We start from the raw sequence: 25,940 nt of genomic DNA, 5'->3' as shown, positions 1-25,940 counted from the left end.
TTGACAGTGATGGTAGAGAAGGAAGCACCATAAACATCCAAGTAAAAAAACTAGGAGACAACAAAAGAAGGAAGAATGGGAAAAGAAAGCAAATGGAATTTCACAAAAGGGCTTAGACTTTAGCAGTTGGGCAGCAGGCATGCCTGCTGGGCCACCTTCCGGTGTGTGTTCTGGGGGGTTGTCATCATTACTTTACAAAGCCCTTTTTCCAGTAAGTATTTTTAAAATCCAATACATTGAAGACTTGCAGACACTAAAAGGCCAGGAAAATACCATTTATAGACTTGCATTACTGAGAAAATGCTTGCTCTGATTAAAGCAATAGAATCACGCTATGTATGAGGCATAGATTTCCACTGGCATTGAGTTCAGACTGTGGACTAAAATAATCTTTGTAAAAATCTCACCAGGATTATACACAAAACACAACACAAAGCACCCCTAGTAAATGAGGACTGAGCTACTAGGTTTTCCCCAGATGCACCCATCCTCCCGAGCACCTTCGCTAGGACTGATACATTTGGAAGTAGTGCATCAACTAGAACTACGCACAGCATCATGCTGGAGGTGATAAATGCAAGGGATACCAAATTTACATACTTCCTTCCCAGTTTCCATAAACCATAATTTAAGTCATAAAGAATGTCATAAGCACAGTTTTCGATGTTTTGGGATATACACAATAACTAGAAGTCATTATCTCTCAAATGCACATTCTCCCTTTTCCCCCTCCTTCTAATCCTCTCATCTTCCAATCCACTCTCCACAATGGAGTGCAAAACATCGTTCCAAAGTAAAAGCTATTTACGGCAATCCCCTTCTCACAACCTTGCAGTGGCTCCCCACTGATGATGGAATAAAGCCCCAAGTTCATGACATTGGAAGCCCTAGGGTATGGCTGCAATCTATAGGCAGAGTCTGACTTCCTATCTCTCCCACCTTGCACTTTAGGCTGTAACTCCAATGAACTTTGCTCACCTTCCCCCACACTCTGAGTCAAATCCCAACTCAGCCCCTTATTTGCCGTGTAATCCTGGGCAAATTACTTGTCGTCTCTGTGCTTCATTCATTTTCTGATAAAATGGAAGTAACAGTATATAACCCATGGGCCTTTTATAGCACAAAATAAGCGAATATATTTAAAACAATGCCAGATGCATTTTTAGTGCCAAAATAAGTGTGAGTTATTATTACTGTTATTTGCTGATGGAATTTTCCTATTATTGTTTCTTTGGCAAAAAAAAAAAAAAAAATGCCCTCCTGCCCACTCCTCAAAAACTCCTATTCATTCTACAAATGTCATCTCCTCTCCAAACTTTCCCCAACACATTGACTCACTTTCTAGCGGTATTTATTTTTTCTGCTGCTCTTATGACAAGTTGAGTGTCATTCTTCAACAGCATTATTTATACACTATTGATTAATTATTAATGCATAAGTGTGTCTTCCGGGGGTATATGCATTCTTTGAAGGCAAGTGCTCTATCTTTCTCATTTTGTATCTCCCAGAGTAGGGCCCATAGCACAGTAGGCTCTCAACAAATGTTTTGTTCAATCAAATGTTGAATCAGTAAATATTTAAAGACAGATATTTCTCAAAAAAATGTCCAGGGCTTCCCTGGTGGTGCAGTGGTTGAGAGTCCGCCTGCCGATGCAGGGGACACAGGTTCAAGCCCCGGTCCAGGAAGATCCCACATGCTGCAGAGCAGCTGGGCCCGTGAGCCTTGGCCGCTGAGCCTGCGTGTCCGGAGCCTGTGCTCCACAACGGGAGAGGCCACAACAGTGAGAGGCCCACGTAGCAAAAAAAAAAAAAAAAAAAATGTCCAATACTGCTAGGAAATAATTCAAGGAAATTTAAGAATAACACAATGCACAGATTTAGTAGATTTAGCTAACAAACTAGGACTAAATTGTGTAAGACAGTAAATGTGCTTAAAGGTTCAGAGAAAGGTTAAGCATATACTATTCATCACTTTCATTTTACTCTTCTCCAGTTATTCTAGCTTTGTCTTGTCAGGGGTAAGCTCCTTTAGAGTATGAACTATGCCTTTTAATACTTTTGTGGTCAAATATGAGGCACAAAAGTGCACATTTCATGAACCTTTGATAAAATGAGGAAATATTTCCAAGGTACAGGTAGAACTAAATGGGGAAAAGGAAGAAAAACCTAAGTCTTCTTTCTAATACTAACTCTGAAAGCATATTGTCCTCTGTGAAGCATATACCATGCGCAAGCAGGGACAGACAGACAGAGTGGTGCTCACCAATCCATCTGCTCTTCAAGAGCAGTGTGGTAGGCCTGGGATGTACTCAGGACCATCACCAGTAGCTTCCGTCACAGAGCATCATGCTGCTTGCTGATAATGGAGGACAACTGATAACTGAGGTTGGAACGTGAGCAAAGGAGAGAAGGTTGACAAGGCTGAACACCATGTGCTAAGTGCCAGTCAAGAACAAGCAGGCCCCATAAGACAAGCAAGATAAGGTTATGTCTCAGGAGTCATCACCCCTGATCTGGGGCTAGGAATCAATAATATGTCGACCTTAAGGACTCTGGCATTAATTTCCCCACTCATCAAAGCTCAACATTCCACTGACACTTTGTAGTGTAGGATATGTTTTTTATCTATATTGTCTCATTTCAGCTAACGTGGAGTTTGGTGTCCACTTCTTCGTTTCAGAATTCAAAGAAGAAATTAGAAATTTGGGATAATGGTACAGAGTCAAAATAATCATTAATGGAGTAGAAATACTTGGAAGAAGCTAAAGCAATTCAGAACATTTTTACATCTGCAGCAAGCAACATTGAAAAGAACACAAATTTAGAGTATTCTTATCCCTCAAATGAAACTTAAATGAGATAATACATGTGAATATTCTAGTAAAGAACCTAAAATACAGTAGGTGTTGGAGTCCATGCAGATCGTATCAGCATGTTTTACTTTTCTTGCTCACAGCAGTGCTCAATTATACATGATGAGTGAAAAAAAAATTCCTGGGACTGGTTAATAATGATCTTTATTTTCATGCAAGTTCTTATAAATTTTTTTTTATATCCATTGAAGACCCCAAAAATTATATATATATATATATATATATATATATATATATACATAATACATATATAATTCAATACCTGGACTATGAAGTAGTAAGACTGTGTACTAAGTGAGGTTATAGAACTGCTTTCTCCAGAGTCTTAAAAATAGGCCAGATTCCCATATGTCAAAGATGGAGCAATTATGGTCCTGCCCAAGGGTAAAAGGAAGCAATGAGATAATCACCCAAATTCCTTCCAGATTTAGGATTGCGTAAATACTCTGATTAGCGACAACACATTGAATATTTACTATTTGTCAGATATTTAAAAAATAATCCCAGAGTCAGTATTTCACAAGTGTTTCTTAAATCTTCTACCATTAATCCACACTTCATAACTTGGGTTTTCAAAACCAGAACTACACATTCATCTGACCAAAATATGAAATCTACAAATAACTGAAGATAAAAAAAAAATGTTCAGTGGGTTTAGATATAAACTGCATCCTCTGCATTGTTTAGCTTCATCATGAAAATTACTTTAATTTCAATGCTGGAATCAAAACAATCCAGCCTTCTTAAAAGATATCTACTGTTTACTGTAAAGTAATAACATGTTTTTGGAGACTTCTAAGTGCATATCTTGGAATTTCTAACTTAAATGCAAGGTTTGGAAAATACCAATTGTTGATCGTGAAAGAATGGTTACATTTCATCATGACAAAGAGGCAAAAATAAAGTACTTATGCTCTTATTTCCTCGTGTAAATTACATATGATTCTTAAAAATAGGAGCACATAATTTTTAGGATTAGTTAAAAAGTCATTCAAATACATATGTGTGTATTTTATGAAAAGAAATTTTCATTGAATGTTTCTTGAAAATAAATTTGAAAAATACTAAACATGCACTCAGATAAAACAACAGAAATAAATATAAATATAGACTTAGGAGTTAAAACAAACTGTGATACAACTTTTCTAAGAAACAGAAGAAGAGTGTGTGAGTTGGTAGGTAAAAATGGGTGAAAATGAATCATGTTCATAATTAAAGTTATTTTATAAGTTTGGTGGTTAGTGGATTCTTTAAACCTATATTACAGTACATCATACTAAAGTCATGTGTTTTGTTTTTTAGCAATTTGCAGAAATTTTTTTTAACTTAGCTAGAAAAAGATCACTTTAATAGCATAAGTTACCTCAAATACCATTTAATTGTTCTTTGTGTAATTTGCTGCAAGAAAATTTGTATAATGCAGGAGTGAAACTGGCTCTTTAGTCATTTTAAAATTTGGGTTCTTTTGAAAAGAAAAAATTCAGTATTTATAGTTCTACCTTCCTAGCACATCAAAAATCTATTCTAAGTAAAAGAAAGGTCATGTTATTATATTCAGGAACTCTACAATAAGGAAATATTACCAAGGTTTTATGAAGATTTATCACTATCTGAAAATCAGTTAATTAAAATTAAGTATCCTTCTTGTCAAATTATTAACCCAACTAGTAAAACATATGAGTCTATTATCTAAGTATGTGTTTTCTCACCTTTATTCCTTTTATGAGAACTAATTAACAATATACCTATATACCTTCTCCTATTCAGTTATACTACTTAGCAAACTATGTGAAAATACACACACATTAGGGGTGGGGTAAATCATGAGACAGAAGACTTCCTCAAATCACTACATACTTATATATAAACCTTCTATTTATTAAATGCTACCACTGGTAGGTGTTGAAAAACTAACCACGTGGACTCTACAAATATGAGATTACAATTAAATAAATAATAAGATTTAACTCACCAGAAAGATGACCAAAAAATGTTCCCCGATAAAGCGATTATGTGAACAACAGTGCATTGTCAGAAAACAAAAATAACCATATCATTTTTAGCTAGGTAAAGTATGTGTACTGGTTTTAACATGTGGTGTCCATCAAAGGCAAGCTACATATTTCCAGGGGTAACTTGAATTTGCCAATATACTGTGCAGTAGATTAGGCAGACAAACATTTCAGACGAGCAAAAACACAGAATTCAAGTAAATATTAATTTTTGAAAACCAGATATCCTCAGTTTATAATGTTGGTTGGCAATCTAGTATGCAGTCAAAATCCCTGTGCTAGAAATGTCTTTAAGAGGTAATAGCTCCCTGCACTGCTATGGTCCCTGGTAAATAAAAATTATAGGTACCCAATTTTGAAAGGTATATTAATCTGAAATAAAATATAACCTTCAAAGAAATCTGAAAAGGTCTACCAAAGTTTTAAAATTTCTTTTGTGCTTTTCCCTGTATTCGGTTATTATACTGGTTTAAGGAAGCTACTCTCTTGTACATAACATATATATTAAAGGTGGCAGCCTCAATACAGTTTTTACAGAGGGTTCTGGAATTTACTTGGGCATTCCCAAATAAATTGGGAATTTATTTATTATTATCTATAAATTTTATGTCACTTCTTTACAACAAGAATTTCTTAAAGATAATAGCAATTTGAATCATAAATAAAATTAATTAACCATGTGATTTCAGAAGTGGGAACTTAGTTTTCCCTTGCCTTAAGTACTGTAAAGATAGAGGCGATAAATCAAAACCACTAGTTTACATACTACAAAAAATGGCAATGCTGTAAATTAAGTTTGACTTTATACATTGTTTCAAGAAATGAATCCAAACTAAGATTGAATCACTTATCCTTGTACCAAAAATATACTATTAAAAAACATCATCAACAACCGCAAGATACACACAAAAAAGTCAGCAATCACCTCAACAGAGATTAAACAAAAAAACTGAATTTTTATAACTCCTTCAATACTCGGTTGCCCTAGAATTAGCTAGGTGGTTTTTTTTAAAGCAGTAATTTTAAAGACTCTCTACAGTGAGAGGCTCATTTTATCTGGAAACAGCTAGTGGCACAGTGATATTAACGCACAGAGCACTATATATTCTTCAGCTGACCTGCTCGCCATTCATCTCACACATGTGTTCTGTATTATGAACAAAATTCAAATGTCCTATTTGCTACATTTCTAAATCACTGTTGCTAATGAAAAGCACTCCAGACACCTCCAAGTCCCATCTTACCACGTATGAGCCACAGTGAAGCGACGACGCTGCCGAATGCTTTTATTCACCAGCAACTTTCTGAAAAAGCATGGTGAGTTCCTTGGCGAACTGCGTGGAGAAATTTTAGGAGATGTAGGTCTGTTTCCCGGTAGTCTCGGAAGCTCAAGTTCTAAGTGCATTTGCTCCTTGAAAGTCTTTATGTAAACCTCAGATTCAGAAGCGGTAAGTTCTTTTGAAGAATCTTTTGCTGTCATGTCTTATATGGAGTGCTGGCTTTCACCATCCAAAACAAAAACCTCAAACATAGCAGAGACACAGCTGCAGGTTAGGAGGCTGGTAAGTCTGCAAACTGTTCCCAGTTTAATTTAGGAAGCTGTGGCTCCAGTGTAGGAGCTGCTTAGAGCAAGAACTGCATAATCGAAGAATGGCAAGTCAGGCTGTCACAAGGAGCTTTATCAGCCTGGCTTTGCCTCTGAAAATGCGCCAAAGTGCTTCCTATGTCAGTAGCCTCCTTGTGGATGAGGTCTGTCTGCAAGCTACACACTGACACTCGCTGAATTCATTCAGCTGAATATATCAACTCATGAAATATTCATGAGGGCTTCTGATAAATCCTTTGCATGTATTTTTTTAAAAAATCTTTTCAAACATGCTGCATCCACTAATGGATAGTAAGCAAAACCCAGTCACCTATTTTTGTTTGCACAAAGAGCAGAACCAGAGCCCATCCAGCACGTGCGATGTTTAAAGTCTTCATTCAGAATTATCTTTCTCTGTAATGCACACAACAGTAACTCCACCTACTAAATGCTTATTGGCCCAGGACTATTTAAACAACTGCACTCTGTTTCCCCCTCAACAACACCCTCCATTGCCCAGATTTTCACATTTGTGAAGCCACGCTCATCATCAGTGAAAACATTAAATCAGGGATTGTCAAAAAGCCTAGCTAAAACAGCCCCCCCAAATTCCATTTCTGAATGAAAGAGCTGATTTGCTGAAGTTTTTTTTTTCCCTCTCCCCTCCAAAAGATCCAAAACCACATCCATGTAGAAAGTGTCAGCTAACAGGAAAACATTAGATTTGGTTCATTCCCCTAAGGAATTTAAGGACTAATCTTTAATCCAATAAAAATTGCCCTCATTCTTCTGCTTAACTTCATTGTCCCTGAGGTGCCCACAGCAGCCACTCTCTGTTAGATGTAAAGTCACTTCTGAAAGTCAAAGTTCCCTAGAATGGAAATGGAGGTAACAACCAGGAGAGATGAATGCTCCCCGTCACACCTGCAGGGTCCAAAGTCAAGCATCATTCATGTGTGTGTGCACGCATGCACGTGCAGGTAGATGTACACAACAGTGTCTGTGTGAGGGTATCTTTACTTGCTAGCATGTGTGTACTTGGTTCACAAGGGCATGCCAGTGAGACATATGGGCAGGGGAGTCCAAAAAAATGTCTCAAGTTCCAAAGCAGATCATTGTAACCTGAAATATCATTTAGAAATATACTGGCATGCAGCTTCTACACTTTAAAAGAAGTAAAAAGAATATTTTAGTGCTCGAAGTGTACAGATGCTGTGAAATTCTGTACCTGCAATGTCTACTACTAGGGCCAACCTGATCTCACACAAATTTGGCAAAACAGAACTGGGGCTAGTCAATGTGAGTGACAGTTCAGGAATGATTCACAGTAAGATTTCAGTGAAAAAGCAAGAAATTCATTTTTTCCTCTAAGGCGTGAGAACTTCCACCTTTATAAAATCATTTACATATGTCATATACTCTGGCTGAATATCTAAAGGGCTGAATAAGAGCAGACAATGACCTATGTATAGGAAAAAATAAACCCCACTCTAGCCCTTGGGGGAAATGGTTTAAACTTAATAGGAAGGATTTAAACTCCGAGTTTACAGGTACTGCCTTGGAAGGATATAAGTATTGCAATAGTACCCTAAAATATATTACGAACAAAGGCAAACTCATGGAATTTTAAAGTTTGAGTGAATCCCAGTAATCACCTTGTTTGGTTCCTGATTTTAAAGACGAGGAAACAGACATAGAGAACTTCAGTGACTTGTCCAAAGTCCTGTTTGTAGTTGACATTAGAGCAAAAGCTAAAACCAAGGCTTTCTGATTCCCAGTTGAATGTTCTTACGTTATACGATAAGAGAGGTCAACATAGTCATTTTGTCCAGCAAAGCCCTAGCACACACACTTTATATATTTGAAGATATTTTAACTGCTCTATTTGAGAATAAATTGTTAGTAATGTCATGAGAGAAAATATAGTTAAAGCTATCTATTATTTACTACATTATGAAAACAAAGCTAGGACTTTCTTCCAACAATAATGGGATATAAAACTGGAATGTGAGAATATGTGAAACTGCCAATATTCAGAGTGACTTATTTGCAAAAAAAATGAAATAGCAATTTGAAGTCTTATTCACTTTTTAAGGCTGCCAAAACACAATAAGCATTTTAGGGGTTTTTAAAAATTATGGCTCTCAAAATTATAGCAAATTTCACCACCCAGATTTAGTATGTGAACTGGGATTCAGATAAGGAAATGTTGACATAAACTTACCTAAAGCAGCATAGCGGTACTATTATAATTACTTTCTAATTCTTACTGTCAACTTACGTGACATTATGTGACACTTCACATTATTCTCTCTTTGCCTACTATGACAGCCAATGTCCCAGTTAAAGAAATTTTGAGAATCATCCTAAGAATTAGAATTCTCAAAAATATGTAAAGTCGGTTAATTCTACCTACTCTAAATAACATTTAGGAATACCAAAGACAGCTAATTGAAATACAAAACTTAAAAGATAACCAGACTGGGCTTCCCTGGTGGCGCAGTGGTTGAGAGTCCGCCTGCTGATGCAGGGGACACGGGTTCGTGCCCAGGTCCGGGAAGATCCCACATGCCGCAGAGTGGCTGGGCCCGTAAGCCATGGCCACTGAGCCTGCGCGTCCGGAGCCTGTGCTCCGCAACGGGAGAGGCCACATCACTGAGAGGCCCGCGTACCGCAAAAAAAAAAAAAAAAAGATAACCAGACTGTTTCAAAGTCTGAATTAGTTACCTCTTAGAAAAGGAAATGCATGTTTACAGATACATGCACAAAAGTTTGTTTCTAGAGTCAAAATACTATAGAAAAACTTGATACTGTGTTAAATATTGAAATCAAAGATGAATATAGACGGTAAAAGACAGGAGATGGTATCTAAGAAAATGTAAAACAAAAGCACAGTAAAAGCAAATAACGCCCTGCCATAGTTTAGCAAAGAATATACTGTTTTGAGAGAGAGAGCCAGAGAACAGGAGAAAAAGCCAAGAAGAAAGCAAATAGAGTTATTGTGCCCTTCTGAGTGCCTCGGAAGGAGCTAAAGAACCATAGTGAAAACCCTCCTGTCCACACATAATGCTTAGCTATTTCTCCTCAAAGGGAGAAATGAGTAACTGAGTCAATTTATTAATGTTCAGATAATTCACCTTGGGAATTACTTGAGAATTCCAATTACAGCTAGGTCTCAATTTTAAATAATGAAATTCCTGGTATCCACATCCTGTCAAAGCAACAAGAATCAAGAATTATCATCATAAAGTATCATTCAAGGATCTGAATAGAGTTGTATGGTCTACAGTCAATAATGTATTATGTATAAATATTATGGACAAACCAAAACGTTGATTTTTCATTAAATTGAAATGGAAAGCAAATTAATTTCAACCAAATAAAATGATAAACTTACAGTGCAAGTATTATAATAGTTAAAATGTTTTTTTAAAGGTAACAGCTTTGTAATCAATTTAAGTGAAAATAATTGTACTCTTTTTATATTCAATATCTTTCAGACTTTAAAAGTTAACTTGGAATACATTTTCTCTGAACTGAGTGACTAATTTTTAACTAACTGTTCTTATAAAACTAAAGTATTTTAAAGGCACAAAACTACTGATTCTGTGCAACAATATTATACATAACAGTATTAAATGCAATATAACATGGCTCACATTTACTGTAAATACAAAGCTAGAGATTTGAAAAGACAGAGTTTATTCAGAAGTTTCTTTTTAAAGAGGAACAGATTTAAGACTGTCAATATTAACAGTTAAATTACTGTGGATTGTATCTTTATTTATATCATTATTCAGTTCTCTTTTTTTAAAACAACACACCATCTGAGCACCGCCATTAGGTTCTACTCAATTGAGTAGAAAATACACAAGCTCTTCCTTCAGTCAGACAAGGTAGTAAGTAAATACAGAACAGCAAGAAACAACTGTTGCCTCTTTCAACAGAATACCCTACTCACCACAGACGGCAACTCATCCCAATTTCTCTATTTCAGTTAGCAGAAATGGAACTAGAGAATTATTCTAACATGATTGAAGAAAAGACAACATTCAACTGAATGAAAATATTAATAGTTGTCTAGCCATCCTGGAGAAGAACAATTAGCTGACCACTCTTAAGAATTAAGAGATTATAAAGAAGAAATTTACATTTATTGCATACCTCCTGGATGCCAGATATTATTGTAAGCATTTTTAATAAGTTGTTTCATTTGGTTCTCATTACAAACATATCAGACAAGTGCTATTGAAATGCTTGTTGGACTTCTCCCTAGTATTAAACCATGAGGTCTTTTAGGGCTGGGTTGAGTTTTGTTCATTTCTAGAACATGGAACAGAGTTTGGCACAGAGTGGATACTCACTAAATTTTGTAGACCAAATGCACGTTATTTTGCCCATTTTCCAATGAGAATATCAAGACACAAAATTGCATAGCATTTAAGGAGTTGATCCTACACCAAGCTTTTTATAACAGAAGATACCTAATGAGACAGCAGAGGGAATGCAGGCTCCTAGGGTGGTCTAGTCATGTCACTAGAAGTATATGTTCACAAGTACTAAATGCCTTGAGTCTGAAGTTATCTAGCGTATTATTTTTATACGATGATATGAAGGCTTCACTTTTATCCATATGATACAATTAATTACTCATCATTAGTAAACTGATGTTCTAGAAAGATCAGTTTTAGCCTTAACCACCTTCAGTGTCACCTGAGTCCTAGAGAGGAAGTGGGAAGCCTGTACTCTAAATGCTTGAGCATGGTATCATAAAGTTCTCAGAGATTATCCTATTCAAGAAACAAAAACCCTCCAGTGGCTCAACATTACACTCAGAGTAAAAGCAGAAGCCCACACAATGGCCTAATGTACTCCACAAGCACTGGATTCATCTCTCAGAATGTTTCATAGTATACCATAGTACATATTTTCATTTGTCTCCTGAACTAACCTATGAGCTCTCTAAGGACCTAAGCTATCAATATTTTACTTATCTTTGTATCTCCAGAGCCTGAGATTGCATCTTGATTGATTAGTATTTATTGATGGAAAATATGAATAGAAAATTAAGGTACTGCCCCAAATCATGTTCTCCTGTTAGTCTCAGATTTTTCTTTCTGTCTTGAAAGCTAGTCCAGTCAATATCCTAACTTCTTATACTTGATCTTACACAGGATTTCAAAATGAACTTCCTAAATCATAGCCATTTGGCTATGTTTTGCCATTTTAACTAGCATTTCTTTGTTCTTTAAAAAATTATTATTATCATTATCATCATTATTATATTATTATTAATATCCTCACTGCAATGCAAAAGCAGAATACCTATGCATTGCAATCTCTGTTCATTTGGTGGTATACAGGCAGGACAGACTTGCTATGCCCTCTCTTCACACTGCTTTCTGGTTTTGGCAGAGTAATTAGGTGCTTCTTTCACAAGGCACATTCTATGAAGGGAGACTGCATAGACAAAGAAAAACTAAGGGAGCTCCTCTCTTTGTTTCTCAGGTCATTGTTAACATCAAGATATATTAGCAAGGATGAGTCAGATACCTATATGCAAGGAGAGAAACTCTTCCCTTGGTGTTTTAAAATCTGCATCAAAAGAGGGTACTCCAGTTCCCAAAGATAATACTAGCCTGTCAGCAAATTACCTTATAGGGTGATTTCAAATGAATATGATATTAGGGACATGTATGTTAAGTACAAAGGCACATTTGGGAAAACCTCTTTCTCTAAAATGAGCTTTCATCTTTTTGTTACTTTCCACCCTGTCAGCAGTCTTCTATGAAATATGTAAGAAAAAATGATATAGTATTAATCTACAGTTTAAAATTTTAAATGTAAATAATTATCTCTGTAAGACCAATTAATTATGATACTACAGAGATCATAGAAAGAGTACAGCACACATGAAAATTAAGTCAAATTCATTCCACTGCTCTTAAAAAGAGAATAATTTTCAGGGATCCATTTTGTGTTTAAGTATACATTTGCAAGCTAAACAAAATTTTCCTAAATTAATATTTTAATTGCATGAGTCTAAAAAGGGTACAGAATACATATCAATATGGAAAATATTTCCAAAATAGTGGGTTAGATCAAGATTGGCTCACTTAATTTCAAGATTTGTTTACTTATTACACATTTTGTTAATTTTAAATCTATTCATATTAAATTTTTTAAATTCAGTAACATTAATAATGATGGCTTTTTGACTCATAATTAAGAAAATAGAATTTTATCTACCAAGAGCGACTAGTGTTAAGAAGTAACTCAAATTTAATTTCATATAAATATTTCATATCATTAACACTGTAATATTAGCATATGTAAAATTCAAGACTGGAAACATATTTATATAAGCATGCTGAGCTTTGTAGCAAACATTTTAAAATAAAATATATATTTTGGGGGCTTCCCTGGTGGCGCAGTGGTTGAGAGTCCGCCTGCCAATGCAGGGGACACGGGTTCGTGCCCTGGTCCGGAAGGATCCCACATGTCGCGGAGCGGCTGGGCCCGTGAGCCATGGCCACTGAGCCTGCGCGTCCAGAGTCTGTGCTCCACAACGGGAGAGGCCACAACAGTGAGAGGCCCACGTACCGCAAAAAAAACTATATATATATATATATATATTTTTTTTTTTTTTTTTGTAAAGTTCCCTTGGCTACTCTTTTATTTCCTTTGTTTTATTTTTAAATGCATCATACAATATGATTAACAGTTTTGGTGTACTGTTCTATGAAATTTAACACATGTATAGCTTCATGTAACCACTACTACAATCAAGATACAGAACAGTTCTGTCACCCCCCAAAATCTCTCTTGTGCTATACCTTTATAGTCATATTCTCCTCCACTCCTAAAAGATGGCAAGCCCTAATCTACTCTCCATCACTATAATTTTGTTACATTTATTAATAACTCATTCCTTTTTACTGCCAAATAGTATTCTGCTGTATGGATGTACCACAGTTTGTTCATCCATAGAACACTGAGCTGTTTCCAGTTTGGGACAATTACGAATAGACCTGTTATAAACGTCCATGCACAGGTCTTTCTATAAATATATGCTGTCCTTCCCCTATTGTAAATACCCAGGAGTAGGATTGCAGGCTCATGCGAAAGTATACATTCATCTTTACAACAAAATGTCAATCTGTTTTCCAGAATGGTTGCCTCATTTTGCATTTCCATCAGCACTCTATGAGAGTTCCCAGTTGCTCCACAGACTCACCAGCACCTCTTTTCATTATTTTTTATTTTAGCCATTCTAATAGATGTGTAGTGGTATCTCATGCTGATTTTAGTTTATATTTCCCTAATGGTTAATGTGATTATCTTTTTGTGTGCTTATCTGCCATCAATATATCATTTTTGGTAATGTATCTGTTCAAGATTCTTGCCCATTTTTTAGTTAGGTTGTTTCTTTTTTAACAATTGAGTATTCTTCCCCAATCTGCCCACTAGTATTTACTTTTCAGAGTTCTCAAATAGCAATCCATGCATTTCATCCAGGATTTAAAGCTGTATTCAGTGGTTGAAACAAAATGGAATGTGATTACTCCCAACTCGCCTGGAACCAGAACCTTTAATAGAACACAGTCGTCCCTCAGTATGCACAGGGGATTGGTTCCAGGACCCCACACAATACCAAAATCTGCAGATGCTCAAGTCCCTTATATAAAATGCTGTAGTATTTGCATATAACCTATGTACATCCTCCTGTATACTTTAAATCATCTCTAGATTACTTATGGTACCTAGTACAATGTAAATACTAGGTAAATAGTTTTAAATACAATGTAGATGCTGCGTAAATAGTGTAAATCGTTGGTAGCATGCAGCAAATTCAAGTTTTGCTTTTTGTAACTTTCTGATTTTTTTCCAAATATTTTCAACCTGTGGTTGATAAAATCTGTTGATGTGGAACCCACAAATCAGCAGGAGGACAAGCAGTAACATTAGTTACAAAATCTGAAATTTTCAAATTGATTTTATAGTTTATAACCCTTTTAATTAATCAGTGCTCTTTCCAAAGCCCCCAATGTTTACATTCTTGACTTTGCTGTTTCTTTGCTTCTTGGGGCTTGCAGCCTGGCCCATCTTCAAAGCTCACTCTTGCAGTGATTAATCCTCCATGCCACCACTGGGGCAAGGCGGTGGGGCAGGGCGGGGGGCAGTAACTATCATCAAGGCACAGCAGAAGGTTTCATGCTTTTTGTGGCTATTGAAAGAACCCCTTCTAGAAATGGACTCTAGGTGACTCCCATTCTGCATCTCCTAGCCTCTCAATCTGTATCTTCTTTCCCCACTGCCAGCTGTGGCACCATGAATACCTCTTAAAGAAACCTGATCTTTTTGCTCCTTCTCTTTACTTCTATTATTTCTACTAATTCATACACTCTTCAAAGATACACTTACTGAGTAGGTACTATGTGCTAAGAATATGATTCCCTGTTTTCCTTGGTAAGCCTGGGTTATTGCTTGAAATTTGCACACTTGTTACTAACATAATCTAACATAATCACAATTCTAAAAAGCTCCATGTAATTTTAATTTTATCTGCCTTAATCAGTTTTTAAATTATTTTAATTAACTTTTAAAATTTATTTTGCATTGGAAGAATCTTTTTTTCTATACATATATAGTAAGTCATCACTGGCATGATAGTACACTTTCTGAGAAAGTTTCAGCATCAGACTTACAATTCCTTTCTTGTATGTATGTGCCACACAAAATATTTTATGCTCTTAGAGAGTTAAAGGCCATAATTTATTTTTTGTTTGTTTGTTTTTGTTTGTTCATTTCAGTATAGGTTATTACAAGATATTGAGTATATCCCTGTGCTATACAGTAGGCCCTTGTTGTTTATCTATTTTAAACATAGTAGTGTGTATATTTTAATCCCAAACTCCTAATTTATCTCCCCCTCCAATCCCCTTTGGTAACCATAAGTTTGTTTTATATGTCTGAGTCAGTTTCTGTTTTGTAAGCAAGTTCATTTTTATCATATTTTTTAGATTCCACAAATAAGTGATATCATATGATATTTGTCTTTTTCTGTCTGACTTACTTCACTTAGTATGATAATCTCTAGGTCTATCCATGTTGCTGCAAACGGCATTATTTCATTCTTTTTTATGGCTGAGTAGTATTCCATTGTGTGTGTGTGTGTGTGTGTGTGTGTGTGTGTGTGTGTGTATACCACATTATCTTTATTCATCTGTCACTTGACATTTAGGTTGCTTCCATGTCTTGGCTATTGTAAAGAGTGCTGCTATGAACACTGGAGTGCATGTACCTTTTCGAATTAGAGTTTTCTCTGAATATATTTTTTTATGTGTTAGCTTCTTTATCTAAACCTCTTGCACACAACTAGAAAGTGTTTTTTTTACTGTTACTTTTTTTAATTAAAATTTACCTTTTTTTTAAACATCTTTATTGGACTATAATTGCTTTACAATTGTGTGTTTGTTTCTGCTGTATAACAAAATGAATCAGCTATACATATACATATATCCCCATATCTCTTCCCTCCTGCGTCTCCCTCCCTCCCACCCTCCCTATCCCACCCCTCTAGGTGGTCACAAAGCACCTAGCTGATCTCCCTGTGCTATGCGGCTTCTTCCCACTAGCTGTCTATTTTACATTTGGTAGTGTAGAAAGTGTTTTGTGCATGCTAAACAAATGTTTAAAAACCCAGGAATATGAATCAACAGTTATCTATTCATTTACTGGTGTTAGTTAAATGTCAACTATGAGTCAAGCACTGTGCTAGTCTGAGGAAAAGTGCAATGAATAAGCTAGACGTATGCCTGCCCTCATGGTACTTAAAGTCTAATGGCACAACTATCACAGCCTAATTCTAATCAATATTCAAAACTAATTTGCCTCCTCATTCACCTGATCTCCTTTTAAAGGAGGTCAAAATCAGGTTCTCTTCTATTTCACTCCGTACTTGGAGTCTTCCTTGTCTCACAGTGGATTATTCTTATCCTGACTGTCCAACAAGACGAAATATGGATGCATTCTTTGTACAGAGTTTCAGGAAGTTTTTTCCCCTTAGTCTACCCTGTCAGTGCCTATTCCTTGCTCCTAACTCAGCCTATGCTTTTTTTAATATTGAAGAGAGGTAGATGTCCATGCAGTAATACACACCAACAAATACAAACAAACAAAAAACCTCGTTTCAACTCTCTGTGAATTCCAACTGGGGCACAGGCGATTTCTGTCCCATTTTAATAATAACTGGCAAGTAGTTTTTCATTCTATTGAACCAAAGTCTGACTCTCAATAATGTCCTCCTATTGATTTTAGTTCTGTCACCTCGAATTACAATGAATAAACCAACTGAATACCCTTCAAAGATGTATCCTCTAACACATTTATTTTCCCTCCTAAATAACTACAGCTTCTTCAACTTTTTCTTATGAAACACATATTAGATTTTTTTTTTTTATAATACTTAGACTGAAACCTTGTGAGAGGTGTATTAATTAGTTTGCTAAGGCTGCCATAACAAAGTACCACAGACTGGGTGGTTTAAACAACAGAAATTTATTATCTTACAGTTCTGAAGGCCAGAAGCCCAAAGTCAAGATGCCGGCAGGGTCAGTGCCTTCTGAGGGCTGTGAAGGAAAGATCTCTTCTAGGCCACTCTCCTTGGCTTGTAGATAGCCATCTTCTCCCTATATCTCCTCATATCATCTCTACTTTATATATGTCTTAGTGTCCAGATTTTCCCTTTTTATAGGAACACCAGTACTACTGGATTACAGTCCACCTTAATGACCTCATTTTAACTTGATTACCTCTGTAAAGGTGATCAAGTCACCTTGAAATGAGAGGTTTTTTGTTTGTTTGTATTTGTTTGTATTTGTGTGTGTCACTGTATGGACATCTACCTCTCTTCAATCCTATCTCCAAATAAGGTCACATTCTAAGGTAATGGGATTTAGGACTTCAACATAGGAATTCGGGGGATACATTTCAACCCATAACATTCCACCCTCTGACCTTCAAAATTCATGTCCTCACATGCAAAATACACTCACCCATTTTAATGTCTCCAAAAGTCTTTATTCTGTCATCAACTCTAAGTCCAAAATCATTTAAACCATCCAAATCAGTTATGTGTAAAACTTAAGGGAAGATTCATCATGGAGCAAAGTTCCTCTCTATCTGTGAACCTATAAAATCAGAACACAACAATGATGGGACAGACATAGGATAGATACTCCCACTCCAAAAGGGATAAATTTTAAGGAAGAAAAGGGTCCCAATCAAGTCTGAAACCTACTAGGACAAATTCCACTAGAATTTGAGGCTTGATAATAATCCTCTTTGGCTCAATGCTCTATCCTCTGGGCTCACTAGGGTGGTGGTCCCACCCACTTAGCCCTGAGCAGTGAGGGCTCTGCCCTCTGAAACCATGGAGGTGGCTCCATTCTCGGAAACTAAGAAGGTGGCCCCACCTTCTGAAACTGAGGAAGATGCTGCCCAACCTTCAGGGGCTTGTGTCCTGTGGGCCTGTGGTGTCAGGAACAGCTGCTGGCCTCTGAATTGCCTTCAAGGTCAGTCTTCACTTTCCTTGAAGGATGACACATGTTTGCAGCTGGATAGATATCAGCCTGTTTCCTGCACATGGTATCCCAGAAGTCTGAGAGCCTTCCTTCATTTCATCCTGTCTCTCCTTCAGTCAAAGCTGGCAATGTTTCCTTTGATATAAATTTCTCAAAAATCTTGTTGGCCTCCTGAGCAATTCATGGGAGTCCAAACTATCAGACAGGAGTCCCCCACAGAGCTTTCCTGCATAACCACATCTCTATTCCTGACTTTTGCTAAGATAGTTGATTGAATCCATGAGTCACATGCCCAATTTCCTTGGCAAACAGTAGTCCAGTTACACCCTTGATGTTCTCTCTAGAACGTATTTTCTCATTTTTTTGCAATCGGAATAGGCTGAGAATTTTCCAAGTCTTCAAGTCCTGGTTACTTTTTGTTTAACAATTCCTTTTTCAATTTATCTTTCTACTCTTGCATTTTAGTATTAGCAAAAAAAAGAAACCAAGTCGTGCCTTCAAAACTTTGCTTAGAAACCTCCTCAGCTACAAACCCAAGTTCATCACTCATAATTTCTACTTCCCATACAAAAAAAAAAATGAGAACACATTTCAGCCAAGTTCTTTGCTACTTTATAGCAAGGATCGCCTTCCTCCAGTGTCCAAGAACATGTTCCTCATTGCCATCTGCTCAACAGAAGTACTTTTAACATTCAAATTTCTACCAAGTCTCCTCAAGGCAATCTAGGCTTTTTCTTTTTTTTTTTAACAACTTTATTGGAGTATAATTGCTTTACAATGGTGTGTTAGTTTCTGACGTATAACAAAGTGAATCAGCTATACATATACATATATACCCATATCTCCTCCCTCTTGCGTCTCCCTCCCTCCATCGAGTGTCTCTTCCAGTCTCTATGCACAACTCAATTCCAAAGCCACTTCCATATTTTAAGTACTTGTTACCGCAGCATCCCACTCTCTGGTACCAAAATCTCTATTAGTTTGCCAGGGCTGCTGTAAGAAAGTATTGCAGGCTGAATGGTTAAACAACATAAATTTATTGTCTCAAAGTTTTAGAGGCTAGAAGTCCAAAATCAAGGTGTTGGCAGAGTTGGTTCCTTCTGAGGGCTGTGAAAAAAAGATCTTTTCCAGGCCTCTCTCAAGTGGGAGGCAGAAGGAGAAAGAGAGAGCAAGGTGAAGAATAAGACATCACTAGCATTTATTGAGGGCAGACTATGTATTAGGCACTTTTGCACACATTATTTTCACATTTAAACCTCACAAAACCCCTTTGAAATATATAATATACCCTTTACAGATAAAGAAACTGAATTAAAGAAACATAGGATGAATTACCCAAGATCACCCAGTCAGTAAGGATTCGTACCCAAAGTCACCAAACTCAAAACTCATGCTTTAATCCACTATACAGCATTGCAAAGGAAAAATGAGAAAGAAGCATAAGGATATGCCCTAAAGATAATCAACTGTATAAAAACCTGTTAGCTCCAATTATGTTATATCCTGAAACTAGATTTGCTTCTCTCTAAATGTCATATTTCAATATAATACAAAATAATTTGAATATGCAACAAAAATGATTAGTTTCACCCAGGCAGCCATAAATTTCACTAATAAGTTATTTTTTAAAATAATTTTGTCTGAATGCACCTTTATCAGTTTTAAGTCAATTTTGAAAGAGAAGATATTGGCTTAACGTACCTTAGCATGTTCATTCATTGCAACTCAAAATGAGAATTTGTTTGACCTTCCTGTGTAGTTAAAAACTAGAAAATTGTCTTATATTCCTCCCTTTCTTTATGATCTTAAATATTAAAGATAGAACTATCCTCCTATGATTCTATTTCTAGCCTGTTTTAGCTTCTAATAGACACTCCCAAGAGTTACATTTTGGGGATTCCCAGGTTACAAACTTCATTCTCTTGGCTGAGATTACTACAAACAGCATTTTGGTATGAAATCTATACTGATTTTGCAAATTCTACATGCAGATTTTAAACCATTTCATTTGTGCTACATTCGCCATAACCAGTATTTTCATCTTATTTTTGGTAATTTAGAAATTTTAGAAGTGGGAGACCAAATTCTTAATGATACTGCTTTTGTTTAATCTCTTCTAATTTTTCTATTTTTTTGGAAAGCAGGTCCACTTTTAGAAGATCCTCGAAGGTGCCGCTTCACACCAGCTGCCAAAATAAAATCTAGGAATTCTTTAATTCCTCCTTCCAATCTGTGCCTAGCACCATTTCTTGGTTCAGTTTTCTGGATTTCCAGACACATTTTGGGACTCAATTGGTACAGTATCCACTAAAATTAATGGGCACCACTTGTCAAGCATAGAAGCCAAAGAAAATTTCAACTTCATGAGAATATAAACAAACTCAAAGTAAGGCATATTGAGAACATAAATGAAAATCAAATGAAAAGAAAAGAAATGCCCTACCCCCTTTATAGCAGGTGATTTGTATTCTAAAATCACAGCCTATGATTACGGCTGTAGATTCCATCAGATTATTTTTTACAGCTAAGGAAATGTGCCTTTTAAAGCAGGGATCCAAATTTCTGAATCGTGACAGCAACAGCTGAAGACTAAAGATAGACAGTCAAAACAGCATTTTCTGTACATTTTCAGTTGTTAAAAAAGCAGTTACAGTACATTATGTGTGAAATATACCATTTTAACCCTGTGATGGCCCCACTGGGAAAAAGATTTATAACAGAAAACGTTATTTTATGCCTTCCTTATACCACATCCTTAAAATGGCAATGGCTCTTTTTCTTGATGTAATATTTTTTAATGTATTTTATACAGATGTGTATGCTCTTTATTAACAAAAACATCCCTATTTCAAATAAACGCTGTTTACACGTGGCTCATCACATGCCTACACACACCCGCCTGAGAGGCTATTTGCTTTTACCTCTGCTTGGAAAGCTCTTTGTCTAGAGCTTTCTATGGTTCCACCTCTATTTCCTTCAGGGACCTGTTCACACATCCTCTCCTGAGAGCGGTCTTCCCTAGTTATCCCCTGTAAAGAACCCCATCCTTCCTCTCACCTTACTCAGTTTCTTCACTAAACAGCATCTATCGCTCTCTTGACTTTGTTATTGTCTGTCATTCCCACTATAATAAAAGTCCCATGAGGACAGATTCCTTTAGTTTTATTTTCCACACTGATGCCGGCACCCAAAATAGTGCCAGACATATAATAAGCGTTTAATACTTGTCTACTTAATAAACAAAGGTCACTTAGTTAAACAGCAAAAGCATTTACTCTGTGCTCCAATTAAGCACCATCTGTCTCCTTCTCAGTCACCTCAATCAGGTCCATAAGCAAATTCATTCATAAGGCCACTACAAAGGATGCTGAAAGACATGTTCAGAACAACAGAGGAAAAGCGAGGATTAAGACTTGTCTTGAATTCACCACTTCTAATGGCCTTTTAGCCACCACTACTAGGACACCACTGAAAGTCTAACCTTCAATATGCAGAGGAATACTGCAATTATCTATTGCTTAGCTGGAGCACTTCTTGCTAGACAGAAGGAAAAGCAGACATGAACTTGTGACCTTCCCAGTGGAGTAGCTCTGCCACCACCACCCAGCAGGATTCAGATAGCACAATGGTAACACTGTGTGTGGAGGCATGATTCACAGGAGAAACAGGAGCTCCGCCAAAGGCAAGAAGGCAATCTCTACAGAACACTATATGCTGAGAGGGCTTTCTTTTCATTTCAAAATGAGAAACAAGCATTTGGGGGGATGATAACTATCCAAGCAGCAATATGTGTCCCTTAGGTGGGAAGACCCAAGATGTGTGAATCGCTCCTTTGTTCTGGAGTGGAGTTCCAATAAGGAGCTTCACTATGGTAAACTAATCAAAATGTTTCTTGAACTTGATTTTCAGTTTTTCACAGCTCAATAAATATTGGAGAAATGTGGTGATGATGATGATGATAAAAATTAGGGAAACAGTGCAAATATAACTGAGTTAATGACAAAAACATATATGGATAATGTTTAATGTGATTTTGAAAATTACCTATGAAAAACCCAGATATATATAAAAAATTGAGATGCTAAGGTGAAAGACCCTTAAATCTGCATAAAATTCTAAATGATTCAGTATTCAAAACATTGAGTTTGTTGTCAAGGAGATTTATGGTAAGCATAGTAATTCTCCCTTCCATTCCAGGCTATCATTTGTACCGTCCAGAAGCACTGCATGAAAATTAAGAACTATTTTGCCATAGATAGCATTATATTTCCTAAAGAGTAATCTTGATGCTTTTTATTAAGATTACTAAGCACAAAAATATAGCGATCTATGTTTACAAAATCTGTATGTGAAAATACTTATTGGAAACAAATTAAACCCCTGGTAAACTGAAGAGCAATCAAATAGGAGAATGACCTAAGTGAATGAATTATTTATCAGGAGTCTGTGCTTTGAGATCTAAAATAAGCCAGTTTCCTCATCATCACTGGGCAATTCCTTCAAACTTTCTGTTTCTCAGTTCCTCGCCTGTAAGATGTAAATGTTCATACCAAGTATTTTGCAGGGTAATTCATGTAAATTAACAAATTATAATTTAAAATGTAAATGGTATTGCACTTGCAATGCAATCTGGTACATATATTTAGATATTACGCTCCCTTGGAGGATCTAAAAAGTGTAACAGACATAATCACATTCATTTTTAAGTATTCCCTGTAAATAGGGAAATTCCAGCCTCAGTGTGGCTCCTTGGCTTTTTATACACAGTTCCCTACTAAGTTACCATTTGTCCACTTTCCTAAATTTAAATAAAGTAAAACTTTCTCCTCAGGGCCTAAGGCAAGATTTTCAAAGCAAAGAGAAGCTATCTTTAAAATACCATAGAATGAGTTTGTGAAGATTAGAATCTGTAACATTTCTTAGAAGAAACAGCAAGAACAATACATGACTGTCTCTGTTTGTCTCTGTTTCTCTACAGTATCCAAAAACATGCTCAACCTGATTTTTTTCAATTACAAAGTACAAAAAAAGTACACAAAGAGAATAAACATTTTTTGAGGGATTATTTCCACTAAGTGCTTGAAATATCATTTCATGTAATGCTTAACATAATTCCATGATACAGGTTTTATTACATAGAAAATTTCATAGATAAACATTTGAGGCCTAAATAGGTTAGGAAACATTCAAAGTCAGAGCACTAGTAATGATGCCCCAGGGCTTTTCTGTCTGTAATTCTGTGCTCTTTTCACTACACCAGTGGTTCTCCAAGTGTGGTTGCATAAACCTGCATCACCAGGTTATATTTCTTCTTGTGGTTGCATTTCCTAAAGAGTGTTCTGGACCTGTTGTTAAAGATTGCTACACCGAATCGGAAACCCTGATGGTGAGACCTGCAACGTGCTGTAACAAGTCTTCAGAAGATTATGATGCACACCAATGTTTGTGAACCATGATATTCCATGATGTTTTCGGAGTTGATCTCATGGAATTCAAGCATATAATGAGATCAAAAGGGGGAAAATGCAGAAATAAATAATAGGTCAAGTTTCCTAAATACAGATTTACTGGGCTAGAGAAATCTGCCTTCATTTAAGAGAGTGAGCAGGGACATTCTCAAACTCCTAAGAAATGCTTAGGTCAGGATGACACACAGGTGTTATCATAGGTGTCAAATCAAATCAATTTGTTGTGACTGCCTGAAATGTGGAGGCCAGGTTTGTGAGGCTGCATTCAATGGGAAAGAATGCCGTGATCAATTAGTAAGGTCTGAGGACTTCTCCGGCGATCCAGGGGTTAAGACTCCACCTTCCAATGCAGGGGGTGCAGGTTTGATCCCTAGTCAGGGAACTAAGATCCCACATGCCCCACGGTGAGGCCAAAAATTAAAAAAAAAAAATCAGTAAGGTCTGCCATGGGTCAGGGATAAGGCACCCACTACACTGAAGCACCCAAGCAGAGTAGTGATCAACTCTGAGTACCTCTAATTATGCCTACATCTGAGTAGGCATACTACATCTACATCTGAGTACTTCCTACATAAGGAGCCAGCTTAAAGATATAGTTTTAGAGATTGGGGGCCTACTGGAGATAACGCAGAATTGAGTTGAAGCAATTCATGATAATAACAAGCACAGCCCTATTACTGCAGTTGGACCAGTTATTGATAACACTAGTTATTGATCATGATTCTCAAGAACATCTTTGACTTTATTAAAAGTATTTTATTGGAACCTCAAATGTATATTACTAAGTGAAAGAAGCCAATATGAAAAGGCTATATACTGTGTGATTCCAACTATATAACATTCTGGAAATGGCAAAACTATCAAGATAATAAAAAGATCAGTGGTTGCCAGAGGTGGAGTGGGTGGGAGAGATTATTAAGCAGAGCGCAGATTTTTAGGGCAGTATAAATACTCTGTATGGTACTATACAGAGTATTTTCTGTATATATGTATGGATATATGTCATTATACAAAGGTCCAAACCCACAGAATGTACAACCCCAAGAGTGAACCCTAAGGTAAACCAAAGACTTTTGGGGAGTGATCATGAATGTCAATGCAGGTTCATCCTTGGTAAAAAAAATGTACCATTCTGGTGAATGATACTGATGCTGAGGGAGGCTATTTATGTGTGGGGCAGGGGATGTATGAGAAATCTTTGTACCTCTCTCTCGATTTTGTTGTAAACCTGAAACTACTCTAAAAAATAAAGTCTTTCTTCAAAAAACAAAGTATTCTATTACAGCTTCATCCAGGGAGGAGATTTCTAGATACAGATTGGGAGAGAGGCCAATGACAATATAGAATTTCCATCCTTGTGACATAAAAATTATTTCAGAACTACATTTCTGCCCTATAAAGGTTTTGCATTGTTCTGTATGTATTATATTCAGATTGTTTCAGAATTATTTGATGTACGAATGCGTCTATTCCCCATCCAAACTGTAGAAAGCTCCTTCAAAGACACAGATCTTATTTTGTTTCTCTTTGCGTTCCTCCCATAATATCTTCCTGCAATCTTTTGCTCATAATAGCATTTCAATATTCATTTAAAAATAAGTTAACAACAAAAGGCAAATAGCTACCAATTGTGAAGTGTCTACTGTGTTCTAGTAGCTTTGCAGATACTAAAACAACTTTACACAATACATATTTTTATCTCCCATTGTACACTTAAAGAAACATGTTCTGAGAGGTAAGGTTCGAAGCTGAAAACTGGTAATTCCTGAAGGCTTGATTCAAACTTGGCTGTCTCACTCCAAAGTTCTTTCTCCAACTAGAGTGTCTTCTCTAATAATCACTCTATAAAATATAGTATATATTTATTATTTTATAATATCTATTACAGATAAACATAAAATAGTCACTGAGTTTGAATACCTATATAAGTAAACCTACATTCATTCATAATTATCTATGAATTAAAGCATTTCTTTGTCATCCATTCACCTTCAGTTTAGTTCTGTGGAAATGGAACTATATTAAGGAATAATTCTGTGTGGTTTCCAAGCAATGAGAAAAAGGACTTGGTTCTGGAGCTGATATTTTTTCCAATATTGTCAATTAGCTAATGCTCAAAGCTGGCTAGCCCTGGGGTTTCCTGATAAAAACAGAAGGGATAGATTTTCAGCCAAAAGAACACTTTGCTCCTAGAATTTTACCTAAATGCAATCAAAAGAATGTACAAGACAAAATATTCACTAGACTAGAAATTCTCTAGGGCAACCGTTTGTCACAATCAACTTTATGCCACAAAATAGGCATTCAGTAAACGTTTGGTCCTAGAGAAGCTAAAAACAATAGAGTGGGTTATCTTCTCCTCTCTTCACTGCAAAGGTAAGACTAATTAGTTATAATATAACTGCATCTAAATAAGG

At 36.3% G+C, this 25,940-nt stretch overlaps 1 protein-coding gene across 2 annotated transcripts in view; it reads right to left on the bottom strand.

Moving 5' to 3' along the window:
* PDE4B (phosphodiesterase 4B) overlaps positions 1–25,940 on the bottom strand; it is a 618,793-nt gene that overhangs the window by 412,545 nt on the left and 180,308 nt on the right. The window contains exon 1 of one of the 2 annotated variants that reach the window (XM_065885988.1): positions 6,130–6,540. The exons of the other annotated variant lie outside the window; for it this stretch is intronic. Within the exon in view, the coding sequence (XP_065742060.1) occupies positions 6,130–6,365 (236 nt within the window). The 5' untranslated portion in view covers positions 6,366–6,540. Of the gene's footprint in view, positions 1–6,129; positions 6,541–25,940 lie in introns of those variants that run through there. 2 annotated transcript variants of the gene reach the window in all.

The sequence above is a fragment of the Phocoena phocoena genome, chromosome 1, assembly GCF_963924675.1.
Source record: "Phocoena phocoena chromosome 1, mPhoPho1.1, whole genome shotgun sequence".
Classification (NCBI taxonomy): domain Eukaryota; kingdom Metazoa; phylum Chordata; class Mammalia; order Artiodactyla; family Phocoenidae; genus Phocoena; species Phocoena phocoena.
Note: the sequence above shows the minus strand (reverse complement) of the source record. Positions and strands in the feature narration are given on the sequence as shown.